The 24698-nt window shown below is 36.2% G+C and overlaps 1 protein-coding gene across 1 annotated transcript; it reads right to left on the bottom strand.

Moving 5' to 3' along the window:
* Window positions 1–1524: 1524 nt before the first annotated feature.
* si:dkey-230p4.1 (centrosome-associated protein CEP250) lies at window positions 1525–23579 on the bottom strand. The gene is made up of 23 exons (XM_060875911.1): window positions 23486–23579; window positions 22068–22209; window positions 21708–21839; window positions 21499–21576; window positions 21347–21417; window positions 21054–21219; window positions 19720–19826; window positions 18717–18908; window positions 18322–18493; window positions 17278–17421; window positions 14561–14709; window positions 14144–14293; window positions 13217–13373; window positions 12442–12588; window positions 11755–11864; window positions 10833–10974; window positions 10207–10400; window positions 9267–9394; window positions 5673–8755; window positions 4613–4783; window positions 4127–4186; window positions 2451–2522; window positions 1525–2283 (listed from the first exon to the last, which is right to left on the bottom strand). The coding sequence occupies exons 2-23, from the start codon at window positions 22200–22202 to the stop codon at window positions 2056–2058; spliced, it is 5988 nt and encodes a 1995-aa protein (XP_060731894.1). The 5' UTR covers window positions 22203–22209; window positions 23486–23579; the 3' UTR covers window positions 1525–2055.
* Window positions 23580–24698: the final 1119 nt, after the last annotated feature.

The raw sequence follows: 24698 nt of genomic DNA, 5'->3' as shown, positions 1-24698 counted from the left end.
AACATAACTACTAAAACTCTTACTGTCGGCAAAGAAGTAACCTTTGGATCTTTCTCTGCCAATCGTGTTGGTCCGCAAAGATGGTTTATTGTTATATAGAAGCCAGATAAGTAATTGTACCTAATCTAAAGTGTAATTTAGCCAATCTTAATTGTGCTTGAAAGGTATGCAAATGACATGCAACTCATGAGAGAGAGGACCTTTGGAAATAGCCCCACCAGACTAGCCAAACAACTAAATGAGAACCATAGGGACTGGCTTAACCACTTGGCATACTACATGGAGGAGTGCGCTGCCTTTACTGATCACTCTAACCTCTGTTACTCCGTTACTGTTCAGGAGCCACCAGTACCCACTGAGGCGCCTACCAGCAAGTGGCTGTTGAGCGTTTATGGGAAGGACATCATGGATCATATTTAGACCAACATTACCGCAAAGATTGGGAGCATTTTATTAATGGATTCAACAAAAAAGTTAGAAGCATGTTGCTTGATGCTTTTACACCAGACACATTACTTTTGTGTAGCATTGTGATTATGTACATGCTATGGAATGTACAGTTAATAATGCTTTGTGTGAGTATTGTTCGGCCATGCCAATGGCACTGCAAAGTGATTGTTATCTGTTGGCAAGGGGAGAGGAGAGAGGAATGCATTTTTATATGTTTTACTCTGTACTTAATATACAGTACCTGCTTACAGTCTCAATTTCAATTTATGGCCTTATTTCTCAATAGGAAACACTTCAAACTCCCTGAATTTTCAGCTGTATCTCCTGGAATGCCTGTGCAGGTGGAAGCAGGACTGGGAATCAGCTTCCATCCTCTCTCCTCACCTATGCAGAGGCGGTGGTTCACTATTTTAACACAAACAGTCTGAAGGTGTTAGGGAGGAAATTCCCCAACAGTTCAGACTCATTGTGGAATAAAAACATTTAAAGTCCACCATAATTAGTTTAGTAATCTGAATTTGTTTTCTAGAGAGGAATTTATCAGAGTGGACTACTTGCTTGCACAGACTGGGCAGCCACTTCAGAGGGTGGACCCAGATATTAGCATACATCTTGTACTGTATTATATTTAATCTGAGATTCAGTTCAGACCAGAGATTAAATAACTTTTTTGTGTAACTGACAACAGTGTGGTTTCCCCTATTTGTTGCTACCTAAACAACGATAGCTTTAAGCATTAGGTTGAACATGCATGGTCATCACAGAAATTAAACTCCATATAAAAGTCAAACAAAGCCAACAGCATTGTGAATGACCCCATGCATCCCTCACATACACTCTTTATCCTATTGACATCTGGAAAAAGGTACTGAAGCATTTGGGCTCTCACATCCAGACTGTGTAACAGCTTCTTTCCTCAAGCCTTAACACCCAGAACTGAACTGACAAACACACACACACACAAACCCATTCATGTTTACAGTACCACTCATATAAACACTGCTCATATGCTGTTTTTGCACATTCAATTTAATGCTTGTTTGCGCATTACAATTCAATGATGCCACTGACTGCTGTAAATATGTACATATGCACAAGTGTACATGTTTACAAAAACACTGGTTGGCACTCTTTTATGTAGCTGTCTTGTAGTGTATCATATTGTCTGTATGCACTGTCTTTTGTCATGCACTGTTTGTACCAAGTTGCACACTATGCACTTGTGACATTTCATTTGCACACAGGTCAAATCCGACTTCTAATGACAAATGGTTCCAATAAACATAATGTAGTGGTTTCACAGCAAAAGAAGTGAACATTTATGCCATTAAATATAATAATAATAATAATAATAATAATAATAATAATAATAATAATAATAATAAAAGCATAATATTTTATGTATAATATTAATAATTTTAGCAAACTATATTGATTTGCTTCAAAAATATTAGTAGTTTTTTTTTTTTTATTCACATCATTAAGCTGATTTCAGTTCCAGGTAGTAACACTCAAAAATGTGGAAAACTTTAAGGTTTATGTAAGGCACTGTAGCTATCTGAAAAGGACTTTATTAAATGTGCAAATTAGGAAATCTCATTATTATTAGCTGTGACTGAGCAAAATCCTGAGCTGCTCTCCTCTTATGCTCCTGTCCAGTCTTTGTGTTTCACACTCCAAAACGGTAGGGGCAAGCTGCTTAGACACCAGTGTAAGAGAGTCATTCAGGTCCTGCCTCAGGGTCTGCAACGAATTACTATTCCTTAAGGACTGGTCAATAAAGTCTGCCCGTTCCTGATGATCTGAAGCCAGCAGCAGACGTAACTGGTGAACCTGTGCATTTGCAGACAATGTAAGCAGACAAACACTTTAGTGTTCTAAATGTAATAACTCACAAAAAATAATTAAATAAAAACAAGTATGGTAACCTAGAATGCATTTTAGCACAAAGCTACAAATTAATTAGTCTCAGATATAAATAAGGTATTATTTCCTCTAACCTCTGCAGTCAGTTCACTTGCCCGAGCTCTCAGACACTTCAACTCATCAGCTCCAGAAGAATTGCTGAGATCCTTAAAGAATACAGAAACACATTTTTTTTTCTCGGATATTAAAACATATGTTTAGCAGTCATATTGACATATTGACAAGTATCATTTATAGAATGAATGTCTGAAGTGTAGCAAGTGTGTAGTAGATGTGATATTTCCTGATTGTTATTTCTTGCTTCAACAGAGCTTTAAATCATTTTTTGTCCCATATCACATCACATTCACATATTATCTATATTCAGTTTAAATAAACCAGTCATTGATGTGCTAGATTATATAAGGTAGACCCAAGTTACTTGTGTGAACAAAAAGAAGTCTTGATGAAAAAGTACTACAGCATAAATAGGTAGTTCTTGCGTATCGTCTAAGTTACCACCCTAGTTTCCTTTTAAGACATCATAGTCTTGTAAGCGTAACAAGTCTACCTTTCTATGTAGAAAACCGTGATTAAAGCCTTTATATTTTAGAATCGTATCGAGTCATATTTGTTTCCAAGTACTGTGGATTTTACAGAGATCCTTTACAAGGATTTGCATTGCATTGGTGCATTGGTTTATAGTAAGATGAAGCAAGGGAACATAAATATAAACTATGAAAAATATGAGAATAATACAGTGGCCGAGAAGTGCAAAACAACATAATACATCTGGAAACAAAACAACAAATCCAGAAACAAAATAACAAATTAAAAAACACAACGACATTTCAGACAAACCAGAAACGGTAGGTATAGTTTGCGATTAGAAGCCTTACTGCTGATTGGATGATGCATCTCTCACTCAAACTATACAGGCTGTAGGAATTTGTGTATAACTTATATAGCATATCTGATAGCATATCATGGCATAAAGATTAGTTTAGGATCTCTAAAAACACACCTGAGGAGTACAGGTATGTTTAGAAGACAAAACTATCCAAAATTAAACGATGTAAGGAATGCTATGTGGTTGCTGCAAGGACTTAATCCATAAGGGACAGTGCTGAGGAAACATCGTAGATTTGTTCAACATTATAACTCCATGGGACCAAACTATCTGTGGTATGTGGATGGTTACGAAAGCCAATAGTTTTTGCTATATCGGGATTCATTGAGGCAACTAATCACCTTCTCAGCAGTGTGAATGACACTTCAGCCTGTTTTTGCCCCTTGTAGTTTCAGCAGCTTACCAAGTGGTAATAGAGCTCCGTATGGACTCAGTAACTGGAGGTGTAGAAGTGCACCATCAATATCTTTGGTAGGTTGAACTACTTTAGCTGCCACAGGTTAGTACAACCACTTGTGCACTTTTTTAAATAAAGAGTTTATGTGCAGCACTACTTGAGATGCTAGATGATGATGGTTCCCAGGAGACTACTCGTTTAGCTCCTATGTTAAAGTGCATAAACTTGCTATAGATTCAGCAAGGCATGGCTTTGTGTACTTGTGTACTGATATTTGGGTTAAATATTTTTCACCATGAAAGTGCTAGAAGCCAAATGTTACCCAATGTACATGTAAAGAAACTTGTGAGTAAACTAAGGCAATTCTAACATTGTAAACTATTTTAGCATTAAACATTTGCTTCCTTTATAGAATTAGAACCTGGATATTGACATTCCTGAAATTCCTACTCTTTTATCCACACCTGCATTTCTGCATTTGACTGTGACATCTGACATCTCAATTTCTCCCTTTCCAGCTCAACCTGTTGTAAAAGAAAAAACAATTTACAGAATTATTTGATGCAATAGTGAAATTTGATACAGAATCTGGATCTTTCTCCTGAAAATATGCAAGCCAGAAAAAAAAATCAGAAAAAAGTGACTATGAATTAATCAAATGGACCTAGAGATCAGATTCTGTTCTGGACCTAAAGAATTCAGATTTTGTCCATTACTAAAATAGGTCTGGCATGTCCTTCTGAAAACATGTCACTATATTAGATCCAGAGGCAGCTTGTGATAGACAACCACTTGTGACAGGAGTATACAAAAGTTATCATATGTAACATGACATTACCATATCTATAAAGGAAAAAATCAAGCAAACTGGATTTCAGACAGAATTTAAATTCATACAAATGTTTTGCAGTTTTGAAAAGATGTATTGAGGTCTTGTTAGTGGACCTGACCTGCTTTAAAGTGTCTCGTAGGTTCGTTTTGTCTAATCTCAATTTCTCAATGCGATGTTCCAGACGTTCATTTCTTTGTTGTAATTTCATTAGCTTCAGTTCCAGCTCAGCCACAGCTCTTTGCATGGTACGCACACGCTCCTGTGATTCCTCTTCAGAGCTGCTCATTATCTTACAAAATAAACATATAAAATATCACACAGTGTCTATAGAAAGCTACACATTTGAGTCAGAAACATGCAGACATTAATATTGCAGACGTAAGACAGTGAGCAACGTTGGGGGCTCAACAGCAAAGATGCAGGGTAAATGATCAGCATCAGAAAGCACTACTTGAATGGGTGATGAGATCCACATGCACTTTGTCAAACACATCCTAGATCTGGGTTACTACATTTTGGTGCTGGTGAATGAGTTACTATTAGTATCAATGGGTCCACTTAAGGAAATTTCATGCGATGCAGAGAAATGCTCAACATTATGCTACCCTAAACATTAAAAAGGCCAGATGGACTGCCATTAATAATCTTTTGACCTTAATGGATCAAGGCCTCCACGTACCCTCTGTGCTTCTCTAGCACTACAAGACGTTCTACATTTGGGTACTGCTCCAAAGTAACCTGGGTAAAAATGTTGGCAAGTAAATTCTATACATTAGGATGTATATCTTACCATCACACCAGAAATCCCCAAACTGCTGAAAAAAAATTGAAAGCAAATAATTGTCTAACATGTTTTTGTATGCCTTCTTAGCTTCCCTACAAAAATGATCCAGCATGACAATACCCCTGTGCACAAAGCAAGCTTCATGAAAACATGGTTTGCTAAGATTAGAGAGGAAGATAATTCCAGAGCCTTAACCCCAAAGAACAGGAGCAAACCACAGACTTCTCGCCTGACATCACTAATGCTCTTATGGCTAAATAATGGGTAAAGCTCCACAGCCACACTTCAAAATGTATTCAAAAAGAAATGGGGGAATTAACTTGGAAAGGGAAGTTCAACTAGCAAACACTGTCTCTTCTTTGACATCACGTATCGATAAATTTTAAGTTCTCACCTGCACCTTTTTCTCCAGCTGATGTGCTTTTTCTTGATAACGAATTAGCATTGCTTCATTTTTTTCCAGTGCTGTTCTTATACGATCTCGGTCTTTCCTGAGCTCATCTGCTTCCTTCTTTAAATCATAAACCTCTTCTTGTAATTGTGTATTCTGTGTTGTTTCAGTCCAACTCTGTGATTTCTCTGAGACTCGTTTTGTTTGTGCATTTACGATTGTAAAACTTTCTTGAAACTGGCAGTGTATCTTCTCTTCAGGTATGTTTTTCTCCAGATTTGTCTTCATTTGTGCATCACCAAGTTCCCCTAACAGATGCCTTGCATTTTCTTTAACCTCTGGAGTTATTTTCAGCTCCGATTCCCCTTTAGGATGAATGTCAGTAGCAAATACAATTGTTTTATCGCATTCTTTTTCTCTATGTTTTATCTCTTCATTTGCCCCAGTTTCCCTATTCTGTTCCAGTTCATCTTTGACAAGTACAAAGCTTGTATTTTTCTTTTTAGCTTTACTTCTCAACACTGGGGTTTCTTGCTCCTCCTCTTTTAATTTCTCACTAATGTGTTCAAAACTATTGTCCTTCAACTGATTTTGTCTATTATTTTTCTCATCTTTCATCATCTCATGTTTTTTTAGTTGACCATTTTTATCTTTTACATCTTCCCCCAGTGTCATCTTCAGCGTCTCGTGCGTTTCAAGCTCCATTTTCTTTATTTCTTTAACTTCCCAGTTCATCTTAATGTCATTTTCTTCCCTGATCCACAACTGGGCCTGAAGTTCTTGATTCTCCTTCTGTAGTATCTGAACTCTGAGTTTTAGATCTTCTGTTTCTTCTCGTGCTGCTCTCACTTCCTCATTTCTAACCTTTATCATCTCCTTCTTTTTCTCCTCCAAAATCTTCCTGAGGTGTTTTCCTTCAGAATGGCTCTCCTCTAGGAGCTCCTTCAGTGTGACCATCTCTCTCAATCCATCTGTTAGTCCATCTTTTAACTTTTTATTCTCTATATTCAGTTCCTTCAGCATTGTTTCTGCCTTCTCTTTCCTCCCAGAAAGCACAGATAATTCTTCTCTTAGCTTTGTCATCTCTGTTAAAACTGCATCTTTAATTTTTTTTGCTTCTTTTAGCTCATCTTCTTTTTGCTTTATAATTAAATCTGTTTTCTCCTTCAAAGCATCAATGGCTCCATTTTTCCTCTTTAAGTCTTCTCCCAGATCTAGAATTTGTTGCTCAAGCTTCAATCTCAACTGTTCTTCCTCTTTTTTTCTTTCTCTCAGTTCAGTGAGGTCCTTAAGAGTCCTCTTCAGATGTTCCTTTTCATTTTCCCCACTCCCCACTGTTAACTTTAACTCCTTTATATTTTCTTCAGATTCTTGCAGAAGCCTTGACTTCATCTCCAATTCTCTCAACTGTTCTACAAGATTCTTTCTTGCCACGTCTGCCTCTTGGGTCAAATTTTTGTTTTTAGTTTCCAGTTCTTTCACTTTTCTTTCCACTTGCTCTAATGTATCTCTAACCACCTGGAGTTTTTGATCATATTCCTTCTGGGTATTTCTTTGTTTTTCTTGGGCCAATTCTGTTTCCTTCAATTTTTCTTTTAATGTCACCAGTTCCTCATTTTCCTGCTTTTCTTTTTGTTCTAGAGTCTCTCTCAGTCTGTCTACAGCTCCCTCTCTGTCTTTCAGAAGAACAATCTGGATTTGGGCTTGATCTCTTTGCTCTAGCACTTTCCTTTCGACTTCTCTCTTTTCTCTATCCAGCTCACAAATCTTTACTTTAAGCACACTAATCTCTTCCCTCATATTTTTCTCGCTTTCCTCCAGTTGATTTCTCTTTTCCTCAAGACTCGTCTTTTCTTTTTTCAATTGCTCCAGCTGCATTTTCCATTTTTCCTGCTCGTTTTTCTCTTTTATCAAATTTACTACTGTACTTCTAAGTTCTTCTAGCTCTCGATCACTCCGCTTCAGCTCTTCCTCTTGTTCTCTCTGCTCCTCCTTCATTTTCTCTATGTCACTCACTGTATCTTGTTCATTTGTCTTCAATATTTTTATCTCTTTGTCTCTTTCTATGAGTCGGTCTTCCAATTCATCCCTCTCTTGTTCAACAGAAACATGTTTTTCCACTCTTTCTATTAGCACTTCTTTTTCTCTCGCCACATCACCAGCCCTTTTCTTCCACCACTCCATCTCATCCTGTGTTTCTCTGTCTGTTTGTTCCAGATCTTCCACTTTTTTCTTAATCTTTTCAAGGTAAGAATCCTTTTCCTGCAGAAGATGAGACATGTGTTGTATCTCCATATTCAGTTCTTCCACATTGCCTTTGAGTCTTTCCAATTCATTTTCTTTCTTTTTTAGCTCTCCTTTCAGCGTCAGTTCTTTTTGCCTCTCCTCTGCCTCCCTTTCTGTTTCCTTTATTTTCTGATTGTTTATTATAGCAGACATTCCAATATCTTTTTCTTTAAGCTCTGTTTTTAGTTTTTCCAATGAGATGTCCTGTAATCTTAAGTTCTCTACCAAGTCTTCTATATGTTTACTGTTCTTTTCTATCTCAACATCCTTCATCTTTAAAATGTCAGCCATCTCAGCATTCTCTATTTCTCTTATTTTCAGATTTTCACAGTCTTGTTTCACTCTTTCCAAAAGTCCCTCCTTCTCTTGTTCAATATCTGTTACTCTCTCCCTCCATTGTTCCATCTCAGCTTTGGCTTCTTGCATCTGCAGCTCCAGACTCCTGATTTCTGAGAAGAGTTTCTCCATATCTCCATCTTTTTCACCAATAAGGACCGAAAGCTTTTCATTTTCTTTCACTAATCCATTCATCCTATTTTTTAGAGCCCCCATCTCCCCATCCTTTAATCCCAGCTCAGAGTTCAGAGCCTCTCTTTCTCTTTGCCACTTTTCTCTGTCTTCCTCATGTATTCTGTTGTTGTTCAATGATGCTTGGGCTTCAGCAGTCAACCTCCTGATGTCCAGCTGCCAGTCTCTGATCTCTTTTTCGTGCTGCATCTTTTCTTCAATTGCTCCTCTTCTCTCTTCCTCCCTCAGGAGTGAGTGTCTCTCCAACTCAGACTGAAGACACTTTATCTCTCCTAAAAAAAGTAAATAAAATTAATCATCATCATTATCATCAACTCTTATTTATTTACACTCCCGTTTGTCATCAGAGGCATCTCAAATAATAGCGATACCACGTAAGAAATCATGTAATGTGACAATACCTGTTACAGTTGATACAGATGCGAGTACTATAAATATATTCCAGACATACTTTATCAACCATGTGGACATTTTTATTTGTTTTTGTTTTTTGTTTATACCTATATTATATTAACAATGTACCTGGTGTTTAACAACCACCTAACAGCTCTTGCGTGCCAGTCCTGCTGCCTTATGGGAAAGCACAGTGTCCTGTTTTCTTTCTGCCAAATCCCAGCAAAGGCAGTTGTTTGTCCATGAATTTCTCGGCTAATGTTTTATTAATTCTGAGAATTCGTACATACTATTCCTTTGGTGTACTGTTTAGTGGAATAACATGGATATTCAACTTTTAAATGTAACACTTTCATTTCATTAAAAATTGGAGTAAACAGCAATTCTCACCATGTAAAACATCTTTGGCCTGCTGAAGTGTGTAAACCTGCATCTGCAGTTGTGTATGCTGAACCTCAAGTGCAGAAATCTGCTCCTTTGCCACACACAGCTGCTGTTGGAGGCTACCACTCAAATTCCTACAAAGCATCACACATATTATTATATATTATGAGCAGTGATCAGTTATTGCTTTATTTATAAAGAAATGTTGATTCTCTTTTACTATCTATCTAGTCTGTCATCTTTTTTTGTCTATCCATATTCTGTGACTAACGATAGAATGATAGATAGATAGAACGATAAATAGACAGAAAGACAGATAGAACAATAGATACTTTATTGATTGAAGTAATACAAAATACTACTGTTAAATTACACAATAATACAAAAATGGAAAATTTAATTTTATAAAATCTATTCAGAATTTTGATTTGGCTAATATTAATATTTTTTTTATTTTGAATAAACTTTGACTAATTATTGAGCATTTTTTATACTTTTTTTTAATACTTTGTGCTTTTGTCCACTTTAGTTTAGATCCTGGATCGAGGCTGCTAAGTCATATTATTAAAATGTACTTCATACAGTGGACTATTGAGCATAGGACAAAGCACACTTGTTGAGCAAAATAAGTAAATAAATAAATAAATAAATAAATTAATTAATAAATAGATGACAACAGGCCTGTATTAATCTCTGTGAAAATAGAAGAAATATAAGAAAGCAAGGTTTACAGTATTTTAAAATTAAACCCTAATAAAACAACTAAAGCAACCAGTCTGCCTAACTAATAGTCTTTTTCAAAATATAATACTAAAATTAATATTATTACTTTAATTCAGTAATAAATGCATTTGCTATACACTGTGTATATTGTATTGTAGAAATAGTGTGTTAAATAAGGCCACCTTAGTTTTAATATGTATTAAACACAGAAACACAGTTTTACCTGAGATCCTCTCTGTCCTGTTTTATTTCCTCCTTCTCTTGCCCGATCTTGTGCACTTGTTCCTCCAGTCTCTCTTTTTCTCTCTGCAGCTCATTTCTCTCTCTTTGTGCTCTCGTCTCTTGGTCCAGCTCTTTATCCAACTTCACTGTCACATCACGCAACTCCATGCATACAATTCTGTGCTTTTCAGACAACTGACACAGGCACACACAGACATTATGTGTGTATGCACAGAAGTTATGCAATCTGGCAACCAAAGCTACCATTAAAATGCCTTAAAATACTATTATTAATTATTAATAATTTAACTGAAGCTGAGCTTTTAGCACCTGTGTCTGTGGTCATTTAGAATCTCATTTAAAATCAGATTAAAAAAAAATAAACAATAAAGAATAAAAATCTTGAAGCTGAATTACTTACCATGCCACTGTCATTCCATCTACACTATAGTTGATTTTATTCTTCTTATTATTATTATTACACAAAGTGCTTACACTACTAGATCTAATCATCTAAAAGGTTTTTTATTGTGTTAAACGATAGAAAATTTTGTCTTTGTCTTTCTCTCTGTCTCCTCACACACACACACACACACACACACACACACACCTCTTTTTCCATCTCACCTGCTCATTTTTCATTTTCTCATCACTGAGAGCATTAGATTGTCTCCCGCTTTCCTCTCTCAGAATCTGCAGTTCTCCCTCCATTTCTCTTTCCCTCACTCTGATCAAGTGAAGAGAGTCCAAATCTGCATTTCGCAAAGCCCTAAAACATACACCAACACAAGCATTCTTTGCAATTTTTAATGTCTTGTTATATATTATGAGGAAGTGATGGAAATTAATCTATTAGGAAGTAAATCAGGAAGTAAATGAACGAACCAATTAAGATAATCAACTAATCAAGTAAAATGTAATCTGTACCTAACCAATTAAGTAGCTAATAAATGCTAATAAATACAGATAGGCTCCACATTTGCATATCTTTACTCTGGATTTTACAACCTAATTTAGTGCTATTGGAAATAAGATGTTTGGGGAAACTACATCAAAGCTGTGAAAGTCAAGAGCAAGATAGTGGTGAAGTCCAATAGAAGCCATGAATATTTTAATTCCATTCCTGGAAATCATTTTGAAATGTTATACAATAAGAACAAGTCTGTGATCATGAAAAATTGATCTTCAGAGTTGACGTGAAAAGATGGATCATCACAAATGACATAAAAAAGACCATTTTTTATGTGGCTGCTCTTGCCAAGAACCTCTCAAGTGAAAGTGATGAATGAGATTCAAGAAGTATTATGTTTGGTTCCAAAATTCTAAAGTAGGTGTAAAACTACCCACAATAAATCTTGCAGTGTGAGTAAATGTAAGATACAGTTTAAGTAACATTTAGAGCTTGTGAGGAAACTAAGGAGAAATATTCTAATATGGTATTATACAGATAAACTGTTCTACCAGAATAAATTCATTCATTTTATTTAGAAATTGCTCTTTTTAATGCTTATTTGTATAGACTTATAGACCTACAGTCACAATGTCTAACCTTAACTCTGTGTTTTCCTCTGAAACAGCATTCAGCTCCTTCTTCAGAGATGCTACATCGGATCTTAAATGCTGTAGCTGCAGCTGACATTCAGTCACCTCCTCCTCCAGCTGGGGGGCACAAACCACAAACACACACACGCTTAATTAAAAGGTTTGTAAGTAATAATAATGATGACAAATAATGCTATGCCTACCATTACCTCGAACACACACAAGGACACAAACACAATCTTTTTTTATAAAACAATGGTAAGTTTATAGTATATATACACACACAGTACTGTGCAAAAGTTATAAGCAGGTGTGAAGAACTATTATTAAGTAAGAATGCTAAATGTATATTTTAATTATTTACTTTTTTATCAATTTACAAAATGCCAAGTGAACGAACGGAGGAAAAATCTATATCAAATCAATATTTGGTGTAATTTGGATTTCTCTTCTGTTCACTTACTTTACTTTATTTTACTTGATAAAAATATACTATTAACATTTCTATTTTTTAAAAAAATCCTTAGCATTGTTTCACACATGGCTAAATTTTGCACAGTACTGTGTATATAAAATATTATAAAAATAATAGTAATAATAATAAATACATGGTTTTTACATTGTGACTGTAAATACACATTGTCTACAGTATACAAAAGCATTGATTTTCTTCTAAAATCAAAGGAATAAACACCTGAAGATTTCGAGCGCTGAGCTCTCTTTTATCCCGTGTCAACGACTCGTTCAAGGTGGCCATTTTCTCCAAAGAATCACAGGTATCTGCATTTTCCCTTTGCAGCAAAGTGTGTGTAGAGGAGAGAGACAACAGAGACTCACGTGCCTAAGAGACAGGGATAGCATGCTTAAACTGAGTATATGTGTATGTTTAAGGAAAAGGCATTGACTCAATTACAATACTCATCAGAATTTTTTTTTATGAATATCACATTAAATAAATTCATTAAAGATTCATTAAATAATACAGGGAGAAAATATCAGACATGTTAGAGATTTAAAAATTGCCCATATCAAATTGGTGTAGCAATCTCAGGGCCAAAATGAGGCAGAAATGTGGCAAAAGTCAACGAGCATGAGTGAACTGAGCGCCTCTAATATCAACATTTCTGAACCGAGAGTCTCCGAGTTGCACATGCTTACAGAGTGCTACCAAACATCTTAGGCACTTAATAAGCACCTCTGAACTAAGATTGCAATGAACCACAGCCCTGACCTGATACATAAAGTCTGTCTTTAAAACACAAGCCTCATAAATATTCTTATTTATTTTGATTATAATCAAGAATATGAGTACAGCTAGGGCTGGGGTTTAGAAGTGACATTTCAGTGTGGCATGATTCTTATACACGCTTTGTTAAAAATGCAACTGTGAAAGATTTTTAAAAAATGTTGGTTTTTTTTTTTTTTTTTTTTTTTTTTAAAAGTGTTGGTGTGTGTTGCTCAAACTTTACCTTGGCTAAAGAGTTCCTGGTGTCTGCTAACTCTTTCTCTGCGGTTGCCTTTCCTTCTCTCTCTTGCTCCAGAGCCACCTTCAGGGTATGTAGCTCTATACGAGTGCGGCTCTGTTGCTCACACAAGTGGGCATTTTCCACAAGCTCTGTCTCCATTCTGTAACACAAACAGTATCACTGGAAACTTAAAACATCTATTCATCTGTATACACATTTCTATACAGACACATGTCTATCTATCTCGGTCTCTCTCTCTCTCTGTTTATCCTTCTGCATGATCTGCTATACAGCCATGAAGAACATGGAGCTGTCAATGGGAGAGAAGCAAACCATTCTGGGCTGAGAAAAGAGCCACAGCACAATCATTGTGCAGAGCTAATAAAACTAATTTGAAAAAGAAACCACTGGTATACTGAAGCAACCAGATACCAAACAGTTTGGCCAAAGAAATCAACAGCAGTTAATGACAGAATTTTGTGACGACTGTGAAGAAATCCAACTGTCAGTAACATCAACAACCTCCACAAGGCAGGGGTAAAGGTATGACAATCCAACATTCACAGAAGATCACCATTAAGGACAGAAATACAGCACAAGATATAACACCACCTAATAGCAGTGATTTGGGAATTCTCAATGAAGTACAGAGATGAGCCCCGAATGTTCTGGAACCAAGACAAACCTCTACCAAAGTGATAGAAATGCAAAGTGTGGAGAAAGAAACGAACTGCTAATGATCCCATACATACAAAATCATCTGTGAAACGAGGTGGAGATAGTGTCATGGTTCATGTTCCTATAAAATGACCAGTGAATTTAGATTAAAAAAATATATATATTTGCAAATGTAACAAAATTATCAACCTGTACTAAAATTCTAGCAATTCTGGCTTGCTGAGACAAAATGTGTCAAAGGAGAGCATTTACCGTCTCTGTCGCTCTCTTTCTATTCCATTCCTCTCCTCATCCTCCCTCTCTCTCTGCTGTATCAAACGTACATTTTCTTTCTTCAATTCTTCACTTCTGCGTTCAGATTCGTCCAGCTGTTTTTTTAAGCTCAATGCTCTTTCTTTCTCACTGCAGAAAAAGACAGACACATGCAGAGGTTCAAGAGAGGTGCAAGTACACACCAGTTACTGAGGAACTGTGGATTAGAAGCTACACTTATATACAGAAACTTGGATAAGGTGTAGCATTAACCTTTGGACTATCAAGGACTCAAAAACTCAAACAAATAAGATTTTAAAATAGTTGCCACACTACAGAAAGTATTATTACAGTAATATTACAGTATTTTAAGTTTAAGAAAGTGTAATATTTAATAAATGATTTTATGTTGCCCACCTGTTCAGTAGACTCTGTGTCTGCTTTAACTCTAGCGCCTCCAAACTGTCTTGTTTCTGTAGATCTTCCTTCTCATTTTTAAGCTCTGTCACTTGCTGCTGCAGTGATTCTGTCTCCATCCTCAGCCTGCGACTTTTTCCTTCAGCTTCCTGAAAAAACAAAAAAAAAAAAACAAAGATACACCACAGTAACAAATCAAAAAATATATTAAACACACAAGCAAGGCATAGATATTATGTGTACAGTATTATATAACCAAGCAGCAAAAAGACCTACCGTATTTTCCGCACTATAAAACACACCGTATTATAAGGCGCAGTCTTAATTACGGGGTCTATTTCTGTACTTAACCCATACATAAGGCGCACCGTATTATAAGGCGCATGCTAAAACATACGGTCTACAAAAAAGGTAACAGAAGTAAAACAGTGAGTTTAGTTGAACTTTATTCTACTATTTAACAATACACACACATTATTTTGTAATCAATCTTCTCCCACAAATCCATCAAAGTCCTCATCTACTGTGTTTTCTTAACTTGGCGCAGTTCATTTTCTTGCTTCCTCCACTTCTGAACCATAGATTCATTGATGTTGAATTCTTTCGCAGCTGCTCTATACCCATTTACAACCGCGTAACTGTTAGCCTGTAGTTTGAATTGTGCCTCGTAAGCATCTGATTTTTATTGGCGGATGGCAAACCAACTTAAGGTGCATTTAACCCCACCTACTGGACTGTAGTGTGGAGCGCATAATGGTTAGGAAGAAACAAATGTTGTTTTTCAACATACCGGTAGTATACCTACTGGAGGCGTGGTGGAGGTAAGCGTACGTACTGTACATATTACGTAATGTTCTCTGATTGGATTATCGCTGCCAGCATACGTAGTGTATGTATTATGTCCCTGTGTCAGTGGGAAATGGTCGGACAGTCAATCAAGCGGAGTGCTTACCAAAGTCGCACAATAACATTTTTACAGATTTTTGGAACTCGATGCACACATAAGGCGCACCGGATTATTAGGCGCACAGCCGATTTTTGATAAAATTTAAGGCTCTTAGGTGTGCCTTATAGTGCGGAAAAAAGGTACACAAATCTTAAAAAAAAAACTACCATCCAGATGGTTTTCAAGTGATTTTGCAGTAATGTGAAGCAAACAGATAAAACAGATCAACTTTACATGATTAAAAAAAAAATCGGAAATCGGTCATCTAATATTTACATTGCTGATCTTTTTACTATAGATACTGCTATATTATACACTTTTCTGAAGAGGAGAATACTGCTACTTCTGAAGAGAATACTGCTACTTCTGAAGAGGAGGATACTGCTATATTATACACTTTTCTGAAGAGGAGAAAGCAGGAAAGCACCAGAAAAAGTAAACAAAAGCCAGGCAAAATTGTCACTGCATTCTTTTTTCTTATATTGTTTGATCAACTTAAAGGTGGGGTGCACGATGTTTGAAAAATGCTTCAGAAAACCGGGTTGGGCCGACTAACAAAACAAACATCCAATGTGCAGAAAGGGGTGTGTCTTGTCAATATGCAGCAGAGAGAGTGTTCAGGGTGCATGTCTGACATTAGCCTCTGCTGTTACCTCTGTCTCGGCTTCTAGGTGTTGAACGTCATCTTCCGTGTGAAACGGAGCTAAACCTTTCATGGTACAACACACAGCACTACAAAAACACATTTGTATTACCATAATATTACTCATTGAGTTTATTTATTAGTAAAAATATCCCCTCGGCCAGCTGCCCCAGCAGGTTCCGCCATAATAGTTGCCTGGGTTACGCATGTATGTGTGGGGCGGAGCTATCAAAACAGGGGTGACACCCATTTGGGTTAGGGGCGTGTTTGTTTATTTGATTTCAAATGTCAACATTGGCTTTCAAACATCATACACCCCACCTTTAACAAAAACTTCAGCACAGCATTCCTCTTTACGTTTTACGTTATAATTGTATCAGTAAATGAGATCCACCTTTAAAAGTAATTGCGTTTCATTGTGCACTTCTGTTTATGAAAGAAAAGCAAATAAAGCAGTGAAAGCTGTGTAGAGAGAGTGGGATCATCGTATAATAATGCAGTTTAGGCTGTTTGATGCTACTACTGACTGCCAGCAATTCTGTCTTTTTATTTTGAATTTGTATTTAAAGTTATAAAATCTTACGATTCATTTAAAAAAGATACAAGTGTTAAATTAATAAATACAAGCTGCGATTAATAAATTAATAATATAGAATGCGAATAATAATAATACAGAAAATTAATAAATACAGAATGCGAAATGTGATTTTTTACATTTATTTTAAATTTGAATTCATATTCAAATGCTATTGTCGGCTTCCAAGCTCAATACCTTCATTGCTCTTATATTACTACATTGCTCTTATATCTATCTAATCATTTTTTAAAGAAATAAATACCAACTTCATGAAAAGTGAATGCATACATAGTGTATGTGAAAAGGAAATTTTGTGTTCTGCATTTACTAAACATTAAGTTACAATTACAACAGCAACATACTGCTTGAAGGGCTGAATTACCAATTCTGGGGTAGAAAAATCATATAACGAAAAGAAACATCATACATCTTTAATTTGATTAAAGGTGCATTAATTTGACCTATTAAACATTGGTGCATTCATTTGACCTATTAAACAATGTGGCATTTATGTATATAATACAAGCGAAGAGTCAGTTCTGAGTACTAACCTGCAGTTCTTTGTGTCCCCACAGGAAGGCGCTCTCAATCTCAGAGATAACCCACAGGACCGAATGGAGATCATCACTGACCACATCAAAGTCGGGAAAAAGTTTTTTGTGACCATCTGACCTTTGAGAACCCAGAAACCTGTACTGTATATGGGCAAAAATGTCATGTTCAATTACTAATGATTAATGCTCAGGTTCTAACAAATGTTAATGCATTTAAAATGTGTTTATTTCATAAGATGAGTAAGTTGTGTTTCAATATCATTATATTTTTAATTGCATGCCAAGCATTTTAGTTAGTGAGCAACAGAAATCATTTTTATTAAAACTGTGCTATTTTAGCACATCACACACAATGCTGCTACTAACTGCTGCTACCATATGTGTACATATGTTTACATACATCCTTTGCTTTGCACAATGGTCCACGCAGACTGTATACAGCTCAGCGATATGTTATGTATCTGTTCTGTAGTGTATTGTACTGTCTGTCTTTTTTCTTGCAATGTTTGCACGAGGCTGCACACTATACAATTTAAGTCGCAAGGACAACTTACCTTCAGTTATAGCAAGCAAAAATAAAAGCTTGCTTTGATCTGTCACTATTTTATGGCACATTTTTGATAAGGTGGAAAACATTAATTTTTTACTGTATGTATGTATGTACTTCTCTAATATTAATCAGTGAGCAGTTGTCAGTATGTGGGTTGTTCTGCAAACCAGCATATCAACTACTAAGTTACTAAAATACTGTAGTCATTCCTACTGGTTTCTTCACTTTTTTCTTGTTCAGCAAATTTGCAGTTCTTTACTGTTGTTTAAGTTCAATATATGTATAATTTGATTTTTTACATAAGATCTTAATACAGATCTTAATTTTCAAATCTTTTCAAATCTTTTGTATACAGAGATAGGTCAAAATAAGATTTTATATATATATATATATATATATATATATATATATATATATAAGGCACATTAAAGAACCAATGCACAATTAACTATAATCTATGAGATTAATTAAACTCACTGATGTTTACTCACCAGTTTTCTGAGAGCCTGTGTAACTGATTCTAGTTGCCTTTCCATTTCTCTGCATTTCTCCTGTTGCAGCTCTCGCTCTTTTTCCTCTTTTTTTATGCTGTTCTTCATTACCTCCTCCTGCCTCTGTCTCTCTAGTTCCTGAGACTTTATAATGACGGTCAACTCGTCAATCCTGGAAACAGTGAAAAACAGTTGAAGTGCTAATGCACTGTGGTCAGCATTCAACTCAATAAGAGTTTATTCAATGTTGTAGTTTTATTAACAAGCAAACAACAAAACTGAAGAGCTTCTGATGTGCCACAAGAGACCCTGCATATGTTAGTAAAAGCAACCAATTCAGGAAATGACAATGACATAAGTATATAAATTATACATAATATATTTAGAATTATGACCTGCTTTTGAGCTTCTCTGTGTTCACATCATGACCTAATTCAGCCAGAGTCATCGGTCCAGAAGTGTTGAGAGGAGGAGGAGGAGGAGGAGGAGGAGGAGGAGGAGAATGAATAGAAAGAGCAGGAAGGACATTCAAAGAAAGAAAAGTAGATGACATGCGAGTGAATTCTGCTCTCAATTCCCATAAGTCTCTGGAATACAAAAAAAAAAAAAAAAAAAAAAAAATCAAAAACATTTGAAAATGAGAGATTTGCTTAGACATTTTGATAAACATTTAGATTGTAAGAAATCTGTTTATTTATTCAAAGTCAGCTAAATGAATATGATACACCAAAATGATAAAGCAGCAAACAAGAAACTGAGATTACCTATAGACTTGTCTAATGTTGGCTAAGTCAAACATACACTGAGACATTTTGTCCATTAACCCTGAAAGAAAATGGAATCTTTTGGGCATGTTTACATTGATGCTAAAATGAGTTTGCACTTCTGCACTTTTAGTTAACTAAGACATTAAGCTAAAAATAAAATGAGATATTTAACATAAACTGTCCATAGACAACAATGTGTTGTGTTACAGCAACGTTCTACAAAAAGGAGTCTACAGTCACCAATTCACTGTTGTTTCCAACATGTTTCCAACATTCAGTGGATGTTCAGTCAAATCAAAAATTAGCAAATGCACATTTACAACATAATTCAAATTATAATCTAATTATAAGATTATAATGATTTTATAATAAGAATAATAATTTCTATGATTTATTAACTAACATCCAGGTTGCAAACACACCGTTATGATGTAATTACTACTCAAACATTACATATTCTAACATAATGGGTTTCCATAATAATCATTTTTATAGTGATAATCATTTTGCTAAATGTTTGTTAGTGTCCTCCATTTCAGTGTTTATGACTGTGACAGAATGCACTCCTAGACATTCACTAAAACACACTCCACATATATACAGTATACAGAGTAAAAATAATTGCTCTTACTTGTCTGTTGCAATTTTGACCGCGTGACACTGGCGTCTGAGACCTACGACTGTGCTCCAGAGCGACATTAATCTTGAGCGCTCTGCTTCTAAATACCTGGAGAGAACCTGCAATACAAATACACACATCCTTCAGTCACACAGCTTATTATTCCAGTGTGACTTAATTAAAGTGAAATAAATGATTTAGCTAAATGAAACTCCCTACATTTTATATATGAATAGCTACCTCATATACCATTTGAATTAATGGTTAGGCTATTTCAATAAAATCCTTTTTTTAGAAATGCTTCAGAAAACTGAGTCGGGCCGACTAACAAAACAAACGTGTAGCCAATAAACAGAAAGGGGCGTGTCTTGTCAATATGCAGCAGAGAGAGTGTTCAGTGTGCATGGCTGACATTAGCAGAAAGCGATTGAAACATTGACATGGCGGATACCTGCCGTTACCTATGCCTCAGGTTCTAGGTGTTGAACGTCGTCTTCTGCGTGACACAGAGATAAACCTTTCACGGTACAACACACAGTACTACAAATACACATTTGTATTACCACAGTATTACTTATTGAGTTCATTTATTGATAAAAATTTCCCCTCAGCCAGCTGACCCAGCAGGTTCCACCATAATAGTTACCTGGGTTGCATATGTATGTGTTGGGTGGAGCTAAAACAGGGGTGACACCCAATTGGGTTAGGGGCGTGTTTGTTTCGGTGATTTCAAATGTCAACATTGGCTTTCAAACATCATACACCCCACCTTTAAAAGCTGCTTACAAACATTGTTAATTATTAACTGATACTCAATTAAGAAATGCAAATTTAGATTTTTACTTTTTAGCATAATATAATTTTATACGAATATTTTATATGAATTAAATACAAATATAGACAACTAGGGACGTAGAGATCTGATGCTAACACCTGCTGGTGCATATTATGCATCCGACGCTCAGCATTCTGACAGTAGCATCTCACTACAGAACAGACTTATAAGTATTCACCGCTTTAACTTTTATACATGTGGATCTTAAATGGACATAACTGCGATTAGAAATAGCTAGTAAAGAATTAGCCTTGACCGTTTGGGCTGCTTCTGGTGAAAGACCTCTTCAGGATAGAGTGTTGTTTAAAATAATGGTTTTGAATTAATATGCAAAGTTTGCGATTTTTCATAACCAAACCCTGACTTGTACTTATCTATTACTCTGGACTTTTTCCACTACTCTTACTTGTCTGTTGCAATAAATTCCTTTATATTCAGAAATAACTTGCAAACTATATTTCCACTGATTGTAACCTAGAATCCCAATTAAAGTGATTTAATTAACACTGACTTCTTTCTCTTTGCTCCAATCCATTTCTTTTTGCCCGGCTTCCTCCACTGCTTTGGACCAATCAGCAGTCAGTTTCTTCAAGTCATCCTGCTGTGCTTGGTTTGCTTCTACTGATTGGCTGAGCTGACTACGCAACAATGCATTGACTTCAACCAGTGTTACACTCCTGCACAGGGAGACATTTTAGGAAGAAGGTAAATTACTTAGTAAGAAATTAACTTAATTAGAGCTCACTAAAAACATGCCAAAATCTATTTATTATTATTCATCAATGTAGTATTTAATTTCCTGACCTCTGCTGTTCCTCCTCCAGCCTGATGAGAGTCGTCTCCAGATTATTGCTGCGCTCATCTTGCAAAATCCTCTAGAAAAGTACACTGAGAGTAAGGATTTAAACATCCTTTTATTTCGAATACACTGGAAAGTGCACGTTGGATGCGTCTACCTCTCTGACTCTCATTTCTCTCTCCTCTGCCATCAAGTGATGCTGCAGCTGTTCACAGCGAGTCCTGTACTCCTTCACCTAACTCACACACACACACACAAACTTAAATATATCAGAGTTAAACAAAAGAACATTTTTTCTTTGAAATATTTACTACCCTGTCTGATAAAAATAAGAATTTCTTATTGTGAAAGTGTAGGTGCTCAGACCTTTTGCTGCAGTTTCTGGATGAGCAAAGCCTGTCTTGATTCTCGCTCTTTTCCCTCTCTCAGTTTCTTTCTCGATTCTCTCTGCTCACTTTCCCAACAAAGAGATATGGAAGAGTCCAGTGTCTGTGACAACTGGATACAACACACACACACACACACACACACGCGCACACACACACACACACGCACACACGCACACACACGCACACACACACGCACGCACACGCGCACGCACGCGCACACGCACGCGCGCACACACGCGCGCGCGCACACACACACACACACAAATCTTTCAGTTTAAGTGCTGAATGGGTGTGTGACTTAACAAGTGAATGAATGAATAAATATCTCTTTTCTGACCCGTTCAGTCAGCACATTTGATCGAGATCGAAGCTCCTCTGTCTCTGCTCGTCTCTCAGCCAGCTCTTCCTCCAGCTTGGATAACTCTGCCTTTAACTCTGCACGTTCTGACTCCCAGCTGATCAGCGACTCCATGATCAACCTTGTGGATTAATAACAATAATAGTATGTAATACAAGTTATTATGCCAGACAAATGCGAAAAATGGTACACTTAAAGTACTGGGTGTGAATCCTGACAGCGGCTTTTTGGTGACATTTCTTCTAATGTAGCAAACTTCTAATTTGATTAGTGTGATTAGAATTTTGCAATGCACTTGATCTAGAGTGTATGACGTATATGTGATCAAACATTAGTTCTGAATGTTGGTTAGGAATAAATATCTTAAAATGCCATTTCACAGCCAAAATACACGTAAACAAAGCGGTTGTGGTTGTCTATGCCCACTGCTTGTGGAACGGCTTGACTGATTTTCCCTCTTTTCTCAGTTTCAAAATGTTGCTTTCCCCCACAGAGAGCTCTCTGTTCTCCACGTTGGTTTATACTTTTTAACAACTGATAGTCTTTACAGATGAAACACAGGGCTCAGAGAAAAAGTTAAACATTCAGAGGTATTACAAATCTTAAATTAAAATTTTAAATTAAACCTCTTTCAAGCACAGATTGTGATCTAATCTTTTTGTAACACTTAATCCAGTAAAATGCCTGCCTTATTCAGCATGATTGAAACTCTGAGTTCAGACTTTGCAAGTTACCAACAAACACAAATAGATGAGAATATAAGTGGAATAAAACACTAAGTAGTGTGATATTAACACTTCAACATTGATTAGTTTTCTATAACAGCACATCCACAGCACTTTTTTCATGCATTAATAATTACATTGACATCACATCACTGTTGAATTCTTAATTGTGGTCAGAAGCTGAATAATATTCATTAGCTTTGTTTATGTAACATTTAGGAAAAGGAGACTCCAGTTTTTAACCCTCAGCAGGTTTTCCACCCAGAGAAAAGTCTTTGCATCCATTCCACAATAATACATGGATCTATAAAGGGCAGGAATAAACTTGAGTAATGAATAAATACTCACTCATCTATGACTATTCAGAGTCAGAGAAGTTTATTGAACTTTATGCAGCAGCTTCATTCACAGTAACTTCACCATGTGTTTGAAACTGATGATTAACTTAAAATCTAAACACAATGGTTCGATTTAAAACTGCATTCATGGCAAATCACAAGGGCTGATGAACATATTAATCTCAGCTAAGATCATGGAGGCTGTGTTAAGATCCTTATCTGTGATTCTACATGTTCATGTTGTTGTTGTTGTCAATCAGACAACATGAATCTGTCCTGACACAATCACAACATTCACTTTACATTCACTTGCTTTTAAGGTGCTTCAGCTTACCTTTAAAATCCCAGCAGACGTCACAGAGATTAAACCACAAACTTTGCCTTAGTTTAACATCCGTGACACTGATGCTCTATTAGTTACACAAGCACTTCTTCTGTGACTAATATTTTGAAAAGGCAGCGCGTTTGTTATTAGTGAATGTGCCACAGCGCCGCCTCAGGATGGAGGAAGACGAGAATCCCTGTAGTTACATCCCACTACAAATACACAACAACTCACAAATAAATCATAAGCATAAACAAACTGCACAATAAATCTTTATTCAGTATAAAAGTTAACCTTGTATGAGGTCAAATCCCAGCTCTTGCCACTATTGAGATTGTAATATCTTAAAATTTAACCCTCAGCTGCTGAGTTCCGTACATAAGACAAATATAAGTTTCTCTGGCTACAGGTGTCTGCAGATGAAATTTCATTTATGTGTAATAGTGCAGTGTATATGCCACATTTACAGCATTCGGGCAGACATCCATATACAGAGCCACTTACATTTATCTCATTTATATAACTGAGTAATTGAAGCTTTGCCCAGGGGCCTTGCAGTGGCCGCTTGTTGGTCCTGGGATTTGAACTCTGATCAGTAGCCCAACACCTCCACAGAAGTGGCTACCAGAAGTACATTCACTGCACAATTGGGTCTTCCAGTTCTGCAGTGGTCATCATAAAGCTTTGAACTGTATAGCATTGAAAATATGTGTAAAAAAAACAATAATAAAAAAGAAGAAATATAATTAATAATGCATGTTCAAGCAAGGTACTTGAAAGAGCAAGCAGGCTACAGTAGTTCAACTAGTTCCACAAAACCTGTGAGAAGCTTGTGAAAGTATATTCTGAGACTTTGATTCGAGTTAACCAACTATAATGCACTGCTACCAAACACTCAAAGTGTATCTAAACTACTAAACTAAAAGTAAACTAAGTGTATCTAAACTACTCAATAAAAGCTGAAAAAAGGACATTTTACTATTGTAAATGACCTAAATGGGAAAAATGAAATGTCCTAATTGACTTAAACCATCGGATGTCATAGCTAAGTGGTTAAGGTGTTGGACTACTGATTGGAAGGTCATGGGTTTGAACCCCAGGTCCACCAAGCTGCCACTGCTGGGCCCCTGAGCAAGACCCATGTAATGTAAGTCACTCTGGATAAGGGTCTGCTAAATGCTGTAAATATAAGCCAAAGGTAATGTGTAAAATTGAGTTTGGA

This window comes from Tachysurus vachellii, chromosome 8, assembly GCF_030014155.1.
Source record: "Tachysurus vachellii isolate PV-2020 chromosome 8, HZAU_Pvac_v1, whole genome shotgun sequence".
Taxonomy (NCBI): Eukaryota; Metazoa; Chordata; class Actinopteri; order Siluriformes; family Bagridae; genus Tachysurus; species Tachysurus vachellii.
Note: the sequence above shows the minus strand (reverse complement) of the source record. Positions and strands in the feature narration are given on the sequence as shown.